Consider the following 22457-nt stretch of genomic DNA (forward strand, 5'->3'; position numbering starts at 1 on the left):
GAGGATAAAAGTTACCTAAAGATGAAGGCTTCCTACAGGGCTGGCCTAAAAAGGATGAACCTGGGAATGGACAGGATGATTTAGTCCTGAGCTGCTGGCCTGGTTTGGCCTTAAGGGGCCTGTCTTGTACACAGCGGGATACAGAGCTGCCCTCACTTACTCCCCATGGTGACTTAGAAACTAGTACATTTTTCTCAAGACGAGGTCTATGGGTTTACCCCTTGAGCTCTGGCCAAATCCCATTGAAAGTAATTATGGCCCATAGAGTTCTCTATTCCACTGTTTGTGAGTTTCTGAAGCTTTTATCCTCTTATGTCCCACTGGGCGGGTAAGCTTTCAATAGTTACCGCCAGGACACATTAGAGAGGACAGCACATCAGGAGGGAGAGGCCCCTGTCTAATGTAGACTGCGTCCTTGAGAATGGTTTCATTATATACTCTATTAAACAAAAGGACAAAGAGCCGGTTCAATGGAGCTTACCAATGAGCCTTAGAATCATGGCATATTGGAACTGGACGGGGCTTGGCACATAGATCATAGGATGTCAGAAGTGGAACGGATCTTACAATATGGAATGCTTTAGAAATGGAAAATTATTAGATTGTGAAATATAATAATGATAACTTGCACGATTTCAGCACTTTATGATTTGTAAAGTATTTTGCATAGATTAGGCAAATATAGGCAGTTGAATGGTTCAGTGAATAGAGTGCTGGCTATGGAGACTGAGTTCATATTCTGCTTTAGACAACTAATTTCTTTTGGCTTTAGTTTCTTCAACTGTAAAATGGGGATAGTAATGCATATACCTTAAAGGGTTGTTGTGAGGATAAAATGTTTGCAAGGTGCTTAACACAATGCCTGACATAGAATAGGTATTGTATTATTGCTAGCTATTATATTATCTCCTTTGAGCTTGGAGTATGAGACAGTTATATTCATTTTATGAATGAGGAAACTGAGGCGGAAGAAATAGCAAGTAACTATGACAGACCATGTGAGTTTTCCTGGTTCCGGGTCTAGCATTCTAAAATAACACATGATTGATGGAAGGAACCTTAGAACACAGAACCTTAGAGCAAAGATTATAGAATGTAAGAAATGTAAGAAACTTTAAAATATAGGATGATAAAGATGGAAAGGCATTTAGAACATGGAATATAAAATGGTGGAGATGAAAGGCTTTTTAGAACATTGATATTGTACCAAGAAAGTTTTGTCATTGGAAAAAACCTGAGAGATTCTCAAGTACGACCCATACCTAAACAAAAATACCATCTGCTCAAATGAAGTTTAGATATAACGATAGATAGATAGAGCAGAGGATCTCTCTCTCTCTCTCTCTCTCTTTCTCTCTCTCTCTCTTTCTCTCTTACTCTCTCTCTCTCTTTCTCTCTCTCTCTTTCTCTCTCTCTTTTTCTCTTTCTCTCTCTCTTTCTCTTTCTCTCTCTTTCTCTCTCTCTTTCTCTTTCTTTCTCTCTTTCTCTTTCTCTCTCTCTTTCTCTCTCTCTTTCTCTTTCTCTCTCTTTCTCTCTCTCTTTTTCTCTCTCTCTCTCTTTCTCTCTCTCTTTCTCTCTCTCTCTCTTTCTCTTTCTTTCTCTCTCTCTCTCTTTCTCTCTCTCTCTCTCTCTCTCTCTCTCTCTCTCTCTCACTCACTCACAAATTTCTTCCAGCTTTGATTCCAACTCTGATGAGTGAATTTTTAACAACCTTCAATAGCCTTTGATTTAATACCCCTCCTGATGAGGCAGAACTTCTCTTAATGAAGTAGTTGCTTCCAATGTTAGATAAGGCTATATTAAAATGAAATCTTCCTCCTTATCAGAAGTGAAAGGCACTTTAAAATACAAAATATAAACTATTAGAAATGGAAGACTACTAGATTATAATATAGAAGGACTATAATTAGCATATTTTTAGCACTTTATGTCTACTGATCCTTGGCAGGACATGTAGAATCCCCCTTTTCCATGATAACACTTTGGCCATTTGAAGGTAACTCTCATCCTCACCTCCTTAAATGTTTTCTTCAGTCTCCTATTACTAGGGCCTTCAACTTATCAATGGGATATAATGATGTCCAGCTCTCTTATTATTCTGATTATTCTGCTCTGGACCAACTCTAGCTTATACTGTCCTTTTAAAAATGCAATGACCAGCACTAAATGCAACATTTACCCTACGTTTGGTCTGACCAGGGCATGATGATCTGCATTTGGACTTTGTTTCTTTAAAAATTCACCATTTACTTATAATCTATCATTCCTACTGCCCTCTCTCCATCCTCCCATTGCATAATCATTTCTGTCCAGTGAAATCTATCTATCTATCTTTTATTTATTTGTCTATCCTGTTTATAACTATCTAGTCTGTCCATTTCTCTGCATCTCTCTTTTTCTCTGTTTCTGCCTCTGTCTCTCTGTGTTTCTGTGTTTGTCTCTTTGTTACTTTCTCTCTGTGTGTGTATGTCTGTCTCTTTCTCTTTCTCTCTCTCCCCCCTTTTCTCTCTGTCACTATCTGATTCAATTTATATCTGTTTGTCTATTTGTCTCTATCCATCTATCATCTATTTCTATCATCTGTTTATCTCTGTCTTTTGTCTAAATATCTGTCTATATCTACATGTCTATTTGTCTCTCTTTTCCTCATCTTTTATATCTTTCTGTCACCATCTTTTTGTCCATCTACCTATTTGTCTAGCTTCATCTCTCTGTCTGTCTGTCTGTCCTTTTTCTATCCTATTTCTATCTAGGCCTGTGTTTTTAATTTGCCCCTTCCTGTTTCTCTCTTTCACTATCTGACTCTGACACTGTCTGCATATTTTTATTTGCTTCTCTTATCTCTCTCTCTCTCTCTCTCTCTCTCTCTCTCTCTCTCTGTATATATATATATATATATATATATATATATATATATATATATTCTAGCAAAAAAATTTTTAATACTGACCATGCCTGAAGATGTCTTTCTCTTCATTTTAAGTTCATCACCTCTTCAGCTGGAGTTGAATGCTTTATTTTCAGCTTTTTGGGACTGTCATTGCATGGATCAGAACATCAAAATCTTCCTACTGCTTTTTCTCTTTGATGCTTTTGTCATTGTACAAATTGATTTCTTGGTTCTGCTCATTTTCCTCTGAATAAGTTCACAGGGGTCTTTCTAGTTTCCAGTGAAACTTGCCATATCATCATTTCTGATAGCACAATATGCCACAATTTGCTTAGCTACATCTGGATTCCAGGCACCTATTCAAACAAAAAATGAATGATATACCTGGTGTGGTAGTGCTGACATGGATTTTCTAGTTAAAATCTCTTAATTAATACAACCAAAAATAAGATATAAAAAAATAAGGGTCTTGTTCTAGGTCAAACAAGGATCTGATGATAGGAGGTAGGACTAGAACCCAACACTTACCACAGTGTTAACTTGGTGCATAATAGGTGTTTAATAAATATTGATTGATTGATAGATCCAAATTTCCTTACTCCCAATATGTTGCTCTTATCCTTTACCACATTGCTTCATCCTTTCCATACTTGCCTTATCTGGGAATTGAGTAGTTGATATATTAAATTGACTTAAACACTGCCTGATTTCAGGGTGCAGGATATAATGGATGGACAAGTGGCCGGCAAAACTCTCAGCATCTGGACCTCAACCGCAACTTCCCTGACCTGACTTCAGAATATTACCAGCTAGCAAATACCCGAGGAGTTCGAACTGACCACATTCCCATTCCAGAGTATTACTGGTGGGGTAAGGTATGAATTACACATCTTTTACCAACATCACAATCAGTTTTTTTTTTTAACTTCCAAGGGGGATGTAGACTACTGTACTCAGATGATTTCAGACAGTCCAAGCTAACCCCATACCATCCATTCATTACTATATTGGCTAAGTGGCTACTGCGTACAGACCTCTCTGCTTATGTGGGGGAAAGGTTGACCTCCATGGGGAACCTAGAATAGGAATAAACTATAAATACATAAAACTATAATACACAATGTACCCCAGGGAATTTTATGAGTATAACACAAAAAGCTAGGTGAAAGTTAGGAGGGGAAAAGGGCATTATGAACAGTGTCCCTTAGTTTCAAAGATGTTTTTCTTCAATTTATTTTAATCAATAGGCTTTTATCAGATACCTACTCTACTTGCAGCCCATCCCTGTGCTAGAAAATATGAGGTTATAAAAGAAACTTATAATATTTTGCATATTTCTTTTAGAAATTCTGTTCCTAGCATCTTTATATATAAGCCATCTAGCACTGTCTAGAATTTATCTGAATGGATTGTCTCCCTCTTGTTAGACTATGTTCTTGGATCAAGCCAATGGGAACAAAAGGGACTCTCCTAGGATCATAGAACAAATATAAAATTCTTTTTCCATCCTGACATCTTTCACCCAAACAATCTATCATTTGGATGACTTTTGGTAGTTGGATGCTCAGCACCAAAGCCATGTGATTATTGCCTCCTGAGGTTGATCCCCTAGAAACAGTTCTGGAGATGGAATCAGAGGGTGTGGGTAGAATCCCCTCCTTTGTTTTTTGGGAGAGGTATTGGGCCACCAAGTTCTCTGATACAGAGGAAAGGGTTGGACTGGTGCCTTTTTAAAGATTCTTATAGATCATAGGAAGGTTAGGATTGAGAGAATTCTTGGAGTATTAGGGACTTAAAATAAGAGGGAACCATGGAAATTATCTAATGCTTTAAAAAAAAAAAAACTGAACCTTGAGTAATTTACCTAAGGTCACAGAGCTAGTAAATGCAGATTCAGGATTTGAAGCCAGATCTTTGACACCTAGTCCAGGGTATATTCTACTACATGTTTTTTGGTTTGTTTGTTTGTATTATTTTGTTTTGTTTTACCTTCAGTGACATGAGAGTCACTCAGAGTAAGTTAGTGATAAAGTCAGGCAAAATCCTAGAATCTTTGATATAAAACAAGCATTTTTTGGGGGGAGGGATATACCATGTATCAGAACTGGGCTGTACTGGGATAAAAAGAAAGGCAAAAAACAGTAGTTTAGAAGCTCATAGACTAATGGAAGTGATTTTAGAAATCTATTAGTCAAGAGTCAACAGCAGGTTTTTTTTTTTGAATCACTAACATATATTTTTTATTTTTATTAAAGCTTTTTTATTTCCAAATATTTTATTTTCCATATGCATGGATAATTTTTCAACATTGACTCTTTTAAAACCTTGTGTTCCAAATTTCCTTTCCTTCCTTCTATCCTCTCCCGTAGATGGCAAGTGATTCAAAATATGTAAAACATGTTAAAATATATGTTATTATACAGTCCTTTTGCTGCACAAGAAAAATAAGATCAAAGGGGGAAAAATAAGAAAGAAAACAAAATGCAAGCAAACAACAACAAAAAGAGTGAAAACGCTATGTTGTGGTCCCCTCTCAGTTTCCACAGTTCTCTCCCTGCATGTAGATGGCTCTCTTCATCACTGAACAATTGAAATTGGCTTCAGTCATCTCATTCAGCAGTCCTTGAGGACTTACCATGTACCGGGCATTGTGCTAAGTTCTAGGAATAAATAGAAAGGCAAAATACAAATCTTTACCACCAAGGAACTCATATTCTAGAAACATAAGATTATATAGGGTAGATAGAAGCTAATCTGAATCCTGAAAGGCCTATTGAAGAAAGTGGGTTTGAGCAAGGTCTTAAAGGAAGCCAGGGAAGTAAAAAGTATGTAGGTATGGGGGAGGACGTGAGATATGATGATCAAAAACTACTATGTGGGGGATGGAGTCAAATCTCCCTCATTTTATAAATATAGTTTCTGAGAGGTACAGACATGAAATGAGAGTAGAAGATCCTCTAAGGAGTTAGTTTGTGGCCAAGGAAGGACCAGCTCCATAATTTTGTAGCCTCTATAGTTGGGTAATGGACATGAGGGTCTGGAGACTTATCACTGAGGGTCCTTTCTACCTACCATTCCCATCAGTCCTTACTGTACATGACTAGAAATAAAAAGCCCAGACCTAAGACATCCCCTGGAATTTGTTTTACTGAATAAACCCCCAATATCAGCATGTTGTCTCATTATTTGCTTTTTTCTCCCCAAAGGGGGTGGGTGATAACTTAGGGGTTACAGCTGTATCCCCCATCTCTGCTACTATTCCCCAGGCTTCTTTGCTTCCAGCTTCGAAAGCTTTCATTAAAACCTGCCCTGCTGAGTGTACATTTTAAAAAGCGTTCAGCCAGCAGCATGTCTGAAATGTCCATGCAGAACAAAGTTGACTAACACATTCTTTGTGAAGTCTTTATGAGAAATGCAAAACTTTGAGAAAGTTTTAAAGGGGAAAAGTGTTTGAGAAGATTTTGTGTCTTTCTTTTCTTGCATAAAAATATATCCTCTTGTGATAGAAAGAGCCATGAACATACAGAGAGAGAATCACAGAGATGGATCAAAGCATAATATTTTCAGTTTTTTGGTTGTGGTTTTTTTTTATTTCTTATATTTATTTTTTTTCCATTTTGATTTGATTTTTCTTGTGCATAATGATGAATATGGAACTATGTTTTGAAGAATTGCACACATTTAACCTGTATTAGATTATTTACTGTCTAGGAAAGGGAGAGGGGCAAAGGAGGGAGAAAAATTTGGAATACAAGGTTGCAAGGTGAATGTTTGAAACTATGTTTATCTGTATTTGGAAAAATCTAAAAGCTATTTTTCAAAAAAGAAACAAAATACGATACTGTGATAGATGTAGAATTATGTTTAGAAGAGTTACACATGGTTAGCCTATGTTGAATTACTTGCTATCTTGGGAAAGAGATAGGGGAGAGGGAGAAAGAAAAGTTTGGAACACAAAATTTTACAAAAGTGAATGTTGAAAACCATCTTTGCATGTATTTGGAAAAATAAAAAGCTATTATTATAAAAAATAATATATATATATATATAAATGTCCTATGACTATAGAGATAGCTTATTATAGTGAAAAGAGTAAGACATATTTAATTAGAGATTAAAGAAGATTCAAGGTCCTGTAGTCTAATCTATTTATTTTAACAGATGATGAAACCAATGCACCCAGATAGTGCCTTACTCAAAGTTACAGTAAATTAATTAGCAGATGAATCAGGAATAAAATCATGAGACCAGGGTTTTTAGAACAATAGGTAGAGTCTGAGCCTGCAGCATGAACCTGGAGTCAGAGAGACCCAAATTCAAATCCAGCCTCAGACACTGATTAATTGTGTGATTCTTGGAAAGTCTATTTGCCTCAGTTTCCTCATTTGTAAAACGAGATGGAGAAGAAAATGACAAACTGGTCAAGTATTTTTCCCAACAAAACCCTAAGTGGGATCATAAAAATCAGACATAAATGAAATGACTCAATAATAATTTTATTTTTAATTTTTGATGCAGCTAAGTGACTTAGTAAATAGAGTTCTGGCCTGAAGTCAGGAAAATGAGTTCAAATCCAATGGGTAGAGGTATAAACCTCTATTCAACTCAGTTTTTTCAACTTTGAAATGGGGATAATAACAGCACCTACATTTTAGGATTATTGTGAAAAATCAAATGATATAATATTTGTTTAAAAATTGTTTTAGCATAGTGCCTAGCACATAACAAGCTTTAATAAATATTTATTCTTTTTTCCTTCTAATCCTAATGCTTAGTACAATGTCTGGCACACAATAAGCATATATAAGGCTTTAAAATACTTGTTATTTCTTATTTTGAGTTCCAAATTTTCTCCCTCCTTTATCCAGCAAAGAGAAAGCAAGCAATAAAATACCCATATAATAACATATATAACCATATGATAAATGCTTGTTGATTGGTTAATTGATAATCAGACCTCCAAGAAATCATAGCCAACATATAATAAAGCTAATAATATAATAGCTAATAATGTAATTAAATCAGAGTTAATATAACTAATGTTAAAAATTCATGTAACTTAGATGGTGGTCTTTAATGCTGTATCTATATCATGAGTTACAAAGCCTGTTCTGCTTGATCCATGGGACAAAATGAGGAATAATATAAAGATTGTAGGGAGGTAGATTTCAACCCAATGGAAGGTAATATGTTTGTTTTACCAAAGATGGTTCTTACTATGTTGACCCATCATATAGGAGTTTTACCATTTTTCTGTGATTTGAATTAAGTTTGATAAACATTTTCTAAGGAGATACTTACATTAAATCTTCCTTAAGGGCAGTTGGAGGATGAATAAGACCTAGGCCAGTTAGGATGGGGGGATAAAAAAAAGTGAGGTGGGGAAGACAGAAGAAGATGGACCACCCATCCCTACAATACAGGTTCATGTTATGACAATAGCTAAAAATAGTTGTTTGAAAGATAGTTTGGGATGCAAAGTGACCCCAGGTAGCTAAGGAACACTTGGACAAGAGCAGATTGAGTTATAATACAGAGATTCCAAAGTAGAGGGGCTTCAGAGATCATTTAACCCAATCCCCTCTTCTTACACATGTGGCAACTGGGACCCATAAGCATTAAGTGACTCACCCAGTAGCATCCAGTGGTAGGTAGCAAAGCCAGGGTTTGAACATAAATCTAGTGCCCTATCTTCTACATTATACTGACCCTCAGATATGTAGAGGGAAGCATGAAAGACTATATGACAAAAAAACTAAATCAAAACAAATAAAAAAAAAAAACCTTAAACCTTTGCAAGGATATTTTCCCATCTCTCAACAAAGGTCTTGTACAATATATTTACCTAAAGATAATGATCTTTCCTTCACCTATAACACACCTCTTATAATAGACCTGTGAGTGTGTAAATGACGGAATCATATCCATTTTTACAGATAAAATACCCAAAGCTTAGAAAGGGGGGAAGGGTTGATGTGGCCTTGTAGTCAACAAATATTAGAGTTGGGAATAAATTCCAAGATTAGCTAGTATCCTCACCATACCAAAATGATGCTGCTGCAATATAACATTATCTGAGGACCAGCATAGAGATGTTTCAAACTTGTCAAACCATTTATTTCCTCTAAAAGTTAAATGAGAAAGAAAAAAACTTATTTTGCCTATAAGATAGCTCATGTATGGGTTAGCCCAAAGTCTCAGCCTTTTAATATTAACTACAACCAAACTGAGATAGTAAGCTTCATCAGGATCTTTGTGTCTAATTTTTCTTGGAACACAATGGAATTTACTGAGACGCCAGCTGGTATCTCTCTAGCTACTTACCCTGCCCCTCCCAACTCAACAATCACCTTTTCCTAAAACCTCATTGAACACTTTGCATCTCTTCTTACTAAAGACATAGCATAATGGAGAAAAAGATGATCTTGAAATCAAGAAGATCTGGTTCAAGTCTCAGCTCTGATACATACTGCCAAATGAACTTGAGGGAAAAATCTTTAATTTTTCAGGATTTTTTGTTATTATTCATTCATTTCAGTTATGTACAGCTCTTCATGATTCCTGTTGGGGTTTTCTTGGAAAAAACATTAGAATAGTTTGTGCTTTCCTTCTTCAGTTAGTTTTACATAGGAAGAAACTGAGGCAAGTAGGGTTAAGTCACTTGTCCAGGATCACATCACTAGGAAGTGTGTAAAACTAAATTTGAACTTGGACTTTCCTGAATCCAGGTCTAGTGCTCTAGGGCACCATCTAGTGGCCCTTTCAACATTATACTACATTAACAAAGGAAATTCCTATTTCAATGAAATTACAAGTCTAGTATTTCTTTTTTGAAATTCTCTATTATTATGCATTAAAATTATCCCTTTATGTCTATTCTGCATGTTATTAGACCTTAAACTACATGATGGCAGTAACTAAATGGTTTAAATTTTGCATCTCTATTTTCAAGCATTGTGCTCCATAAATAGTAGGCAATGACTTAAATTATTCCTTACCTAGAGATCACAGCCACCTTTATCCCAGGTCCTTATTTTTTTAACATCACAGCCTTTGTTGCTTAATAAGTGATTGCTAACTTGGTTTTGGCCTTTCAGTTTTCCTTAATAAGAAATTCAAGTCTGATGGGGATCATGTAAGAAATAGATGTCAACAGTTTAATCCAGAAAGCATTTATTAAATGCCTACAGTGTTCAAAGTACTATGCTAGATACTAAGGATATAAAAACAAGATAAAATTAAAATATTCTCTAAGTTTTTTTTCTGTGAGGGTTAAAATGGACAGAGAATAAATACAATGTGTAAATAGATTAGTATATCCCTCATAACTTAAGGAGGGAGAGAACACTAATCAATAGCTAATATATTATATAATATTTATAATATACATTAATATATTGATAACAATAAGGACACTAATAACTAATCTGGAAAAACTTTATGTAGGTAGTGAACTGAGCCTCGAAAGAAGTTATACAATGTGGTTTGGTAGGGCTAGATTTGGAATAAAAAAGTCTTTAAATCTCATTAATTTTACTGACTTGGCTGTGTGACATTAAACAAGTCACTCTTTCCTTCCTGATCTTCAGTTTGTAAGTAAAATCTTTGAATTTAGTGATACCCAAGGTCACTTCCAGTCTTTGTTCTCTTGGTTCAGGTGGCTCCAGAGACCAAGGCCATCATGAAGTGGATGAGGACCATCCCATTTGTGCTGTCCGCCAGTCTCCATGGAGGCGATTTGGTGGTTTCCTATCCTTTTGATTTCTCGAAGCATCCCCTGGAAGAAAAAATGTTCTCCCCTACACCCGATGAAAAGGTAATATAAACTTTTCATGGTAAGTGAAAATATTTTCCTCATGGAAACGCCATGGTTTTCTTATGAAGTGACAATGTTATATTGCCTAAGGAAGCTTGTGGTAGGAGAAACACTATGAAATTTGTATTTAAAAGACCCTAGATTCAAATATTAACTATTCCTTACTGCCCGTATTAACATTAGGCAAATCAATCAGCCTCACTTGGTTAAGACCAAGTTTGGGAGCTGAACTAGAAGATCTTCGAGGTCTTCTTCAGAGTTGTATCTTATGAAAAAGAAAAATCAGGAAAGTTGAGTTCTGTTCCAGCCTGAACCACTTTCTTGGTGAATGTCCCAGAGTGCATTCTATAGAGCTCTATAGAAATGGAAGCAGTTAGTTTAAGGTAAGCAATGTACTTAATGTGTTTACTTCTGTAAGAATGGAGACTAACTAGATCTATGAATTCATTGGTGTAAGGAATTCCTAGGTGAGGAAACTCACTACCGATGCAACTCACAATTTCAGATACTAATAGGTATTGATTATTAAAATACTGATAGATACTTACCTAGGGTCATGCAAGTATATTTCAGAAACATGACTTAAATCCAGATCTTCTTGGATTTAAGGTCAGTTTTCTAATATATTAAGAGAAAACTGTACTTTTCAGTTAGAAAAATTAAAAATGTGGTTCACTGTATGTATGTGTGTGTATATGTGTGCAATCACAACTTTAAATACTGATAGAATAAAAATGCAGCTTGGTTTAAATGGGATGATTTTAATAGTTGACACAGAGGAGAAAAACTCATTAACCTTTATTTTGCTTCTGCTTTCTCTTCTTTTCACTTAACTGAGAAAATAGAAATGATTTGGCTTTGGGCTTAGACTTCTTCCTTCCTCATCTTCATGTTTCCATCATTCTTCATTTCCTACTCCTTGGCTCCAATCTCTGAGGAAGAGATGTTTTTTCCCCTGGTAAAGTGCAATCCCTCTCCTTAGACTCCATGAGTTTGGTCCTGTAAACATTTAATGCAACTCAACAAACCATTATTAAGCACTTGATACATGCAAGTAGGAGATTAAAAAGGCACAGGGGCTATCTATATTTCCTTCTCCCATTGCCATTTTTGCTTTATCTATTGATTTCTTCTTTGTTGTCTCCAAACGTCCATAGGTATCTATCTTTTAAAATAAAATCTTTACTTGATCCTGGTATCCCTCAAGCTATTATGCTATATCTAGTCTCTCAATCTCAGTCAAACTCCAAAATCAAGTAGTATACACTTTTAACCTGTCTTTCCTCATCCCTCACACTTTCCTCAGCTCTTTGGATTCTTGTTTCCATCCCCATCACTTGAATGAAGCTGCTATCTCCAAGATTATAATGACTTATTAATTACTAAATCTTTTCTTAGTGCTCATCCTTATTGCTTCCTCTGCAGTTTTTGACACTGTTAACTTGTTACTATCTCTTCTCCTGGATACCATCTACTCTGTTGCCTTCCAAGCTCTCCCTTTTCAGATTTCCTCCCTATCTCTCTAATCATTCTTCTAAGTCTCCTTTGTTGAGGGATCATCCATCTCCCTCCACCAACTACAAATAACCCTCAAGTCTCCTGTTCTCTCCAGTCAATTCACTTTCTTTTTTTGATGGTCTCATTAGACACCATGGGTTTAATTATCTATTAACAAATGACTTCCAAATCTATATTGTTCATCATTCAGTCATGTCCTAGCACACCAATGCATGAAGTTTTCTTTGTCAGGAAGTTTGTCATTGGAATGATTTGCCATTTCCTTATCTAGGGGATTAAGACAAACATATTAAATTACTTGCCCAGGTTTAGTGTCTGAAGTTGTATTTGAACTCAGATCTTCATACTTACAGATCACTACTCTCTGCACTAAGCCACCTGACTATCTCTCCAAATCTATATAACTAATCCCTGTTTCTTTGTTTAACTCCAAAGAGTTAAGCAAACTATTTTTATTAAGGGCACAACATCCTTTTAGTCACCCCCTTGCCACCTTGTAATCATCTTCAATTCTTCCCTCCCCTTCACCTCCATATCTAAATATTTTCTTTTCTCTCTCACCCATTCCATTCTCTCCATTCACGTGACCACCAGCCTACATCAGGCCCTTGCTACTTTTTAACAGGACTATCATAGTAACCTCCTAGTTGATCTTTCTGCTACTAGTCTCTTTATTCTCCAATTCATTTTTCACACAGATTCTTAAAGATAGATCTAACCATATAATCATCATTTTCAAGAATCCTTAGTGACTTCTTTTGATGCTAGGATAAAATACACTTCTCAGATTACCTTTGAAAGCCCATTACAATCTTACTTCAACCTGTAGATGCATGGAATGATAAATAGACAGACAGACAGATAAACAGATTCATATTCCATTACTTTCTTTCATTTGCTTTCCTCCCACCAAAAAGGCTTCCTTACCATTTCCCAAATTTTATATCCCGTCCCTGAGTCTTTGTTCAGGCTTTGCCTCCATGCCTACGATACACCCCATTTTCACCTTTGCCTTTTGGAATGCTCTCAACTCATTGTCCACCATTCATTTGAAGCTTTTCCATAACCATTAATGTTCTTAGGAAACAAAACTGATAGGACAGGCCCAGAGAAGGGCCCAGTTTCTGTCCCTATTTTCAAACAAGTCATAAAAATAGAATCTGCTAACCACAGGACAAGGAACTCTAGTTCCTGGGAGAATTCTAGTATGAATTATGAAAAGGATGGTTAAGAAGCATCAAGAAAAGGAAGCAGTACCCACAAAGAGCCAGCATGTTCAGGAAGCACATAATATGCTGGGATAACCTCATTTCCTTTTTTGGCAGGGTCTCTAAACTTAGAGATCAGAAAAATAATTCATAGTTTACTCAGATTTTGGCATAGCAATTAATTAAATATTTCATGTTCTTCTCGTGCATCAATTGGAGAGATATGGCTTAGATGATAGTACAATAAAAACATAAGAACAGGTCAAATGGCTCTATTCAGAGTAATCATTAATGGTTCAATTTTAACTTGATAAGATTGTTTCAGGGATCTGTGTTATTTAAAATTTTTGTCAATGGCTTGGATAAAGGCACAGTTAATATTTTTCTATGAAATAAGCTGGGAGAAATGTAAGTCTGGGTTCACAAAAAAAGCATCTTGACAGACATCTGGATGGGTTCAGGCTGTTCAAATAAATTTAATAAGGATAAAGATAGAGTTTTAAACTTGGCTATAAAGAAAAGATTTCCTTAAGATGCAGGGGGTATGGTTAGATAACAGTTTATTTGAAAAAGATATATGCAAGTTAGTGTACAGTTTAAGATACAGAAAAAAAAAAAATCAACAACCCTTGGACTAGATAGATGGCTGCTGAGATCCAGGACAAAACTGCTTGTTATTATGCGATTCTGACATACAGAATACGACCATTAGAGGTCAGTGTTGCAACATGAATCACTCACGTAGCCTTGTTTCTAGAAACTATGATACTTTTGCCAGTATTATTACAAGCCTCAATTTGCTTTTGTATAACCAACCTATTTTCCATGCTGGCTCTTGCCTTCATTAATGCTTGCTCACCCCAATCCCAATTCCAGAGGACTCATTATGGAATATGCTTTCCATTTCCAGCTAGAGAGGTGATGGACTCAGAGGGCAAATCAAGGCAGATAGATGAATAGATAATACATAGATGGATGGAGAGAGAGAGAGAGAGAGAGAGAGAGAGAGAGAGAGAGAGAGAGAGAGAGAGAGAGAGAGAGAGAGAGAGAGAGAGAGAAAGAGAGAGAGATAGGTAGATGAATGGATGGATAAATAGGTAGACATTGAGGAAGATATATAGGTATGTAGGTAGATAGGTAGACAAATGGATGGATTGATAAATAGACAGACAGACAGACAAATAGATGAATAGGTGATAGACAGATAGATAAGTACATAGATAGATGGATGGAGAGAGAGACAGAGAGAGAGAGAGAGAGAGAGAGAGAGAGAGAGATGAATGGATAGATAAATAGGTAGACATACAGGAAGATATATAGGTAGATAGGTAGACAGACAGATGGATGGATTGATAAATAGACAGACAGGCAGATAGACAGACAGATAAACAGATGATAGATAAGTATATAAATAGATGGATAGATAGATAGAGACAAATAGACAAGTAGGTAGGTGGGTAGATAGATGAATGGATAGGTAAATAGACAGACATACAGGCAGATATATAGGTAGATAAGTAGACAGATGGATGGATTAATAAATAGACAGATAGATGAATAGATAGATAGATAGATAGATAGATAGATACATGGATGAGATGGATAGGCAGATAGGTAGATGGATAGAAAAGTGTTTGTGTATGATATACAGAAATACAGAAACAGAGAGAGAGAGATAAACAAGTAAGTAGATGGATGGGTGGATGGATGGATGGATAGAGACAGGTATAGTTAGAACCAGATTATAAATATAAATAGATGATAGATATAGGCATAGATATAATGATAGTGATAGAGAGATAGATAAAATATGGTTGATATGAGAATTTTTTTCTTGACTATATTTGTAGCTGGTTTTGTTTTTCCTGCTCTCTCAATGGGCAGTAGGAGGAAGTGGAATGGAGAAAATTTTAATAGAAAATAAAATAAAATTTAATTTAAAAAAATCTTTGGTCATTGCCTGAGACCATCCAGCTGCATCAGTGGTTTTGTAGGTTGACCATTACTAGCACTCTTCAAGTAGAGGCTAGGTAATTACTAATCAAGGATTACTCATAGGATAGTCCTGATTCAATGAAGATTTAGATTGGATTGTCTTTAAATCCTCCTCCAATTCTGAGTATCATTAAACATAGAAGGTCAAAATTTAGGTGGACTTTAGAAGGTGGACCTTAGGACACAGATTAGAGTTGTTCTAAGGTAGAACTTAGAACTTTGATTGTTAGAGCTAGAAGGAGTTTTAGAACATAAGATTTTATAGTTAGAAATGAGCTTAGAACATAGACTGAGAAAGCTGGAAGGGACCTTAGATCACAGAACATAAACTTTTAAATCTAGAAGAGATATTAGACCTAGAACATAGACTATCAGAGTTGGAAGATACTTCTTTGATCATTGAAGATAGTTCAAGTCCTAATTTTGTAAATGAAAGGAATATAAATATAAATGAAAAGGAAAATCTCTTTTTTTTCAGATCAAAAGCTGATAATAGAACTGGAGCTAAAAACCCACTGTCCTCAGTGGAATGCCTCATCACTTTATTTTTCTTTCAACTAGATCACCTGCTACTTTCTTTTCTCAACCTTCCCCTCTCTTGGAACTTGCTGTTTGTTGTTCAATTATTTTCAGTCATATCTTAGTCTTGTTGATTCCATTTGGGGTTTTCTTAGAAAAGACACTGATGTGGTTTGCCATTTCCTTTTCCAATTCATTTTATAGATGAGGAAACTGATGCACACATGGTTAAGTGACTTGGCCAGGGTCACACAGCTACTAAATGTATGAGACTGGATTTAAACTCAGGAAGATGAGTCTTCTTGACTCCTGATCCAGCACTCTATTCTCAAAATGTCATCAGTACATAAATTAGATGATACCTTAGTGACTTTAGAAGATTCCTCCCCTTGTCTACTCACTTGGAGGAACTTATAGGATCCATTCCTTTTTTCATTGTATCTGCCCTCTTTGTGTGTAACTGAACAATGCTGAGAACTAAACAAAATTGTAAAGTCATTTCCAGCTCTAACTTAGTATAGTCTATTTACAATGTCTAAAATACCCCCCAGCTTAATATTCTTTATTCCATTTTAAAGTTTCTTCCTTATAATTGAGTAGGAACCTTTGTTTTTTTTTTTTTTAATTTTAAAAACAAATGTAAAAAATTGATATATTTAACTGGGGGAAATAAAAATATTAAAAAGGCAAGAAAACAAAAAGAAAAATGACTGAACAAATAAAGGAAATAACAGTTTGTTCAGTTTAACTAGAAACCAACTGGAAAATAGACTATGTAGAAAGTTATTTGTAGTGCATCAATTGATTGTGGAGGATCTTGTGTGCCAGGAAGAACAATTTTAACTGTTAAATAAACAATATGACAATACTGAAGTGTTTTAAACTGAAAAGTGATATAATCAGATCTTTGAGTAACTGGGATGTGACTTTTGCGACTGGAGGAGACCATACCATGTTCAGTCTTATCACCCCATTAACATATACATAACAAAAAAAAAAAAAAAAAAAAAAGTCTGTCAGTACTATGAAGGACTGATCTAAGAGAATCCAGTAGAAGCAGGGATTTTTTGCAATAGCTCGGATGACTTTTTTTTTTTAAATAACTTTTTATTGATAGAACCCATGCCAGGGTAATTTTTTTACAGCATTATCCCTTGCACTCACTTCTGTTCCGATTTTTCCCCTCCCTCCCTTCACCCCCTCCCCCAGATGGCAAGCAATCCTTTACATGTTGAATAGGTTACAGTATATCCTAGATACAATATATGTGTGCAGAACTGAACAGTTCTCTTGTTGCACAGGGAGAATCGAATTTAGAAGGTATAAATAACCCGGGAAGAAAAACAAAATGCAAGCAGTTTATATTCATTTCCCAGTGTTCTTTCTTTGGGTGTAGCTGCTTCTGTCTATCTTTGATCTATTGAAACTAAATTAGCTCTCTTTATCAAAGAGATCCACTTCCATCAGAATACATCCTCAAACAGTATCGTTGTTGAGGTAAGTAATGATCTCCTGGTTCTGCTCATTTCACTCAGCATCAGTTCTTGTAAGTCTCACCAGTCCTTTCTGTATTCATCCTGCTGGTCATTCCTTACAGAACAATAATATTCCATAACATTCATATACCACAATTTACTCAACCATTCTCCAAGTGATGGGCATCCATTCATTTTCCAGCTTCTAGCCACTACAAACAGGGCTGCCACAAACATTCTGGCACATACAGGTCCCTTTCCCTTCTTTAGTATCTCTTTGGGGTATAAGCCCAGTAGAAACACTACTGGATCAAAGGGTATGCACAGTTTGATAACTTTTTGAGCATAGTTCGGATGACTTTGAAATGATCATCTCTAGGGTGATGGGAATAATTTGTGGAGTAGAGAAATGTTGCCAAAAAAAATTGATAGGACTTGGTATTTAATTGATTATGGGGGATCCATAGCTTTAGGTTCCCCTAATGCCCCCATCAGATTCTCCCCCAAATTATTGTATCTATTCTATACTTAAAAACACATCATAGACATGCATGATCTTTCTTGACTAGCCTAAGAGGCTCCTTGAGGTTAGTCATTGCTTTCATGTTGTCTTTGTAGCCATAGAAGCAAATAAAATGCCTCAAGTGTGGAAGGCTCTTGGTAAATCCTTGATTGACTGATTGAAGAATCAAAAGACTCTCCTAAAATTTTCAAATGGGTGACTCAAATGATCAGGAACAAGCAGATGAATGGTTTTCAGAGGAAAGCAAGGATTGTAAAAATGAGGGCTATGGACTCATCATCTCCCCAAATCCCTTGTAAATTTATAACCTTATGATCCTATGAGTAGATGATCTATAAGGTGTTTCCCAATAGAACCATTCTATGATGCTAGAATAATAGATAGAATCTATGTATTATTTTATGTAGAATTTGAAAGTTTAAAAAGATTTATAAATATCATATCATTTGTTCCTCATAATAACCCTGGGAGGTAGGCACTATTATTATCCCCATTGTATAAATAAGGAAATAGAGGTAAACTGATTAAATTGCTCAACATCCAATCAGTTCCCTTTCCATTGTCCAGGGTAACACTGATAATCAGTTCCTAAAACAGAATTTGAATTCAAATCTTTCTGATTCTAAGGTTAATGATCTACGGAACCTTCTAGCTGTCCGAAATTGTAGTTAATGATAGAACTCGAACTCAGCTCTCTGACCTGGACTTCTGTGTGCCTTCCGCAGTACTCCAGTGTTTCTTCAAATGTAAGATATTGCTATCAGTTCGCTTCTTGAGAGGTAGAATATTTCACTGGAAAGAACAGTATGACCTTGGATGAGGGACCTCCTTTAGTTTTCTTGTCCATAAAGCAAAATTGTCAGCAGGCAAAGTGTTATCTACTTTTCAAGGCAGATTTCATATTATGATCCTTCAATTCAAGTGGTCCACTGGTGCCCCTGCTCCATGACTGTCCTTTTCACCCATCCTTTTTTCCTCTGCAATTAGGAATATAGAGCTTCTTCAAGCATCTTCTCAAGTGTCACGTTACATGAGCCCTTTCTTCCTTATTCTCCCTCTTCACTTAGTTATTAAGTGTTCTCTACCTCTTTGAATAACTTTGTACATATTTGTATTTATTCCTCTAGATATAGGCTATATCCCTCTGGTAGAATATAAGCTACTTAAAAACAGACAGGAAGTTTTCCTTCCTTTCTCTCTTCCTTCTTTAATTTTTCCTTCCTTCTTTCCTTCTTTTCTTTCTCCCTTTCTTCCTTCATTTTTGTCTTTTCCCCTTTCTTCCTTCTTTTCTTTCTCCCTTTCTTCTTTCCTTTTTCTTTTTTTCCCTTTCTTCCTTCTTTTCCTCCTTCCTTCCTTCCTTCCTTCCTTCCTTCCTTCCTTCCTTCCTTCTTTTCTTTCTTTCTTATGTTCCTTTCTTAACTTTCTTTCTTATGTTTCTTTCTTTCTTTATTCCTCTTAGCATAGTGTCCTGCAAATAGCAGATACTTTAAAAAAAGCTGTATTGAATTTAACTGAATAATCTGAGTTATTTCTTAGATTCCTTGTGACTTAGAAATTTCATGTCTTAGAAATCAATCAATTTGATCCCTTTCCCTGTAGAGAGGACTCTTTTTCATGCAAAAGTGTCTGGGAGAAAGAATACTGACCAGAAATCAATCCTTTGTCTCTTGCCTTTGCCATTTTAGGCCTCAGTTCTCTCTCCTGTAAAATGAAATCCCATCAAAATTATATGTATGGAGGTGTGTGTGTGTGTGTGGACATATATGTGTTTGTGACAGCATCTGATCAACTCCCTTTCCATGAAGTTCACTGACATCATGAGAATTTAGGAGAAGTAGAGGGTCAATGAAAAAAAGTTTCTTCATGTTTGGGACATGATTTCATCAGTACAGATATAAGTGATCTAATTTTACAACTGAAGAAATAAAATGAGCTGCCCATAAACTTCAAGTCTGACATTTCTCCCATTGCATTACATTATCTCAACCTCCAGCTTCAAGTATTTGCTGCTGAGAAGTTAATGAGTTCTTAGGATAAGAGGGAATTGGAGAACTTCTAATCTACCTTCTTCCTTTTACCGAGCAAGGAATTCAGTTGTGGAGGAGTTTAAGAGACCCAGGAATAAGGAGGCAACTTGGGCTTGGGGCAGGGCCTGGCCAGTACTCTGTTATTATATGAACTCTCCTCAGTGCCTTGAGTCCATTTCCCTTTTCTTGGAAAGGGAGTTGGCTGGGCACAGTCTTAAACACCAGGGAGCTGCCAGAGGAAGTACATTAATGAGCAGGGCTATTTATTCAATGCACTAATAAGTAATAGGTCTGATTCTTTTGGGTACCATCTCCTACCAAGCATAAACAAGGATGAGTAAAAGAGTCTCAATGGGCGGGCAGTTTGCTTAAGTGAATCCCAGAAGACAAGTTGGAAAGAAAAAAAAAAAAAACACCATCTCACCTCAGTAATAAATCAGCTATCAATACTGGCCCCTCAACAAATAGAGGTCTCTCTGAAAACCCATAGTCTCTGGGGAGATGAATGCTGTGGGTGAGCTTATGGTGCTAGTTTGGGGAAGGGTACTATTATTATGGAGAAGCACTGTCATGAAAAATAACAGCATTGGACCTGGGCTCCATTCTCATCTCCAGCACCCACTAATCTTACAACCTCAGTCAGTCATTTAGTCTCCATAGATTTTTTTCTACTCCTACGAAGTACAGGTTTTGTTGCTGAAATTGCTGTTTAGGAATTTCCAGTTGTGTCCAACTCTTGGTGACCCCATTTGGGATTTTCTTTGCAAAAATACTAGACTGGGTTTGTTATTTCCTTCTCCAGTTCATTTTACACATGAAGAACTGAAGCAAACAGGATTAAATTGCCTGGATGACACAGCTAGAAAGTTTCTGAGGCTAGTTTTAAATTCAGGAAGATGAGTCTTCCTGACTCCAGGCCTGGCACTCTATCCACTTTGCCAACCAGCTATGATTAAATTACCCACTTCAGAGGGTTGTCAAAACAGTTGTCATTTTTTTTAACAAAACTTAAAGTATCATATAAAGATGTTATTAGATATTTTTCAATATAATATTAACAATAAAAAGCATTGTGCTAGACCTTGGGAATGATATTAAGTTTAGGTAAAGATGGGTCATTAATGTGATAGAACTTAAGGTCTGGTGTTAAATTTCTAGTAATAATAACTTGAATTCAAGTCGTACTTTATAATTTGTGAAATGACCACTATGAAATAGGGATGGTGAATATTATTATCCTCATTCAGTGGATGAGCTAACTGAAGCTCAGAGAGGGCATGTATCCTGCCCAGGTCATGTGGTTATAGGCAGAGTTGGAATGCATCATGGCGTAGTAGAGTTGGATTTGTTTTTTTTTTTAAGAGACATGGATTAAATTTGAGCAACTTATTGCCTTGCAACCTGTGACAAATACATTGACTTTTCCGTCTGTAAAAAAGAGACTTCTAAATGAGTCAGCTTAATAATATGGCAGAAAGCTCATTAGACCTGAGTAAAGAGATCTGTGTCCTTGAACAAGTTAAAATGTATTAAATTCTTTCTATATTGTGCCAAGTGTTTTGTCAAAGCTAACCCTTGAGCTCAATGTGCTTGTATTTTAATAGGGAAAACATGTAATGGGTAGATGCATTCAATGCATTAATCAATGGGTAGATGCAGAGCAGATGGGAGAGATCCTGAGAGGGGAAGGTCTAAACAGAGTAAGAAAAGTCTCTTAAAGCATGGGGGATTTGAAATGAGTCTTTAATGAAGTCTTTATCACCTAAGAGGGTAAGCATTCTGAGGTGGGCAAATTCCTTGACTTTTCTGAGCCTTAATTTCTTTATTTATAAAATGAAGAGTGAATATCTAAGATACGATTTTTGTTATTAATAGTCATAAAATATTAACATTGGAAGAGACATCAAGGAATATCAAGTCTAACCACTTTCATTTTGAAAATAGGGAAACTGTATCCCAGAGAAGTTGGCTGGAATTTGAACTTCACTTGGTTGTTAATTTTTTTGTTTGTTTATTTTATTTTAATTCCAAGTCTAATGCTCTTTGATTTCTGTTTAATCCTGAAATGAATGGGGAGTCCAGTGCTAGTTCTGACATTCTACATTCTGCCCATTGTTTGGCCTCTCTGTTTCCTGAGAATTCTGGTCTTTGCTGGAGAAATAATATACATTTTACATCTTCTTTTCAGATGTTCAGGTTACTGTCCAGGGCCTATGCCAATGTTCACCCCATGATGATGGACAAATCAGAGAATAGATGTGGTGGCAACTTTCTGAAAAGGGGCAGTATTATCAACGGTGCTGACTGGTATAGTTTTACAGGAGGTAAGTCTCCCTATGGTAGGTTTTTGAGGAGAGGAAAAGGTTTAGTAGAGGGATTTCTGGGGGATTGTTTAAAAAGGATTGCAAGATGAAAACAGCCATGCCATTCTACCTTTCAGAAATGTCTCTTGGGGCAGCATTCACAGATGGTGCCATGAATAGAGT

The 22457-nt window shown here is 36.1% G+C and overlaps 1 protein-coding gene across 1 annotated transcript in view; it reads left to right on the forward strand.

Annotated features, from left to right (window-relative positions):
• Nucleotides 1–22457, forward strand: part of CPZ (carboxypeptidase Z) — a 60626-nt gene that overhangs the window by 29489 nt on the left and 8680 nt on the right. The window contains exons 6-8 of the mRNA XM_051964934.1: nucleotides 3604–3765; nucleotides 10548–10706; nucleotides 22160–22295. Coding sequence (XP_051820894.1) covers nucleotides 3604–3765; nucleotides 10548–10706; nucleotides 22160–22295 — 457 coding nt within the window. The remainder of the gene's footprint in view (nucleotides 1–3603; nucleotides 3766–10547; nucleotides 10707–22159; nucleotides 22296–22457) is intronic.

Source organism: Antechinus flavipes, chromosome 6 (genome assembly GCF_016432865.1).
Source record: "Antechinus flavipes isolate AdamAnt ecotype Samford, QLD, Australia chromosome 6, AdamAnt_v2, whole genome shotgun sequence".
Classification (NCBI taxonomy): domain Eukaryota; kingdom Metazoa; phylum Chordata; class Mammalia; order Dasyuromorphia; family Dasyuridae; genus Antechinus; species Antechinus flavipes.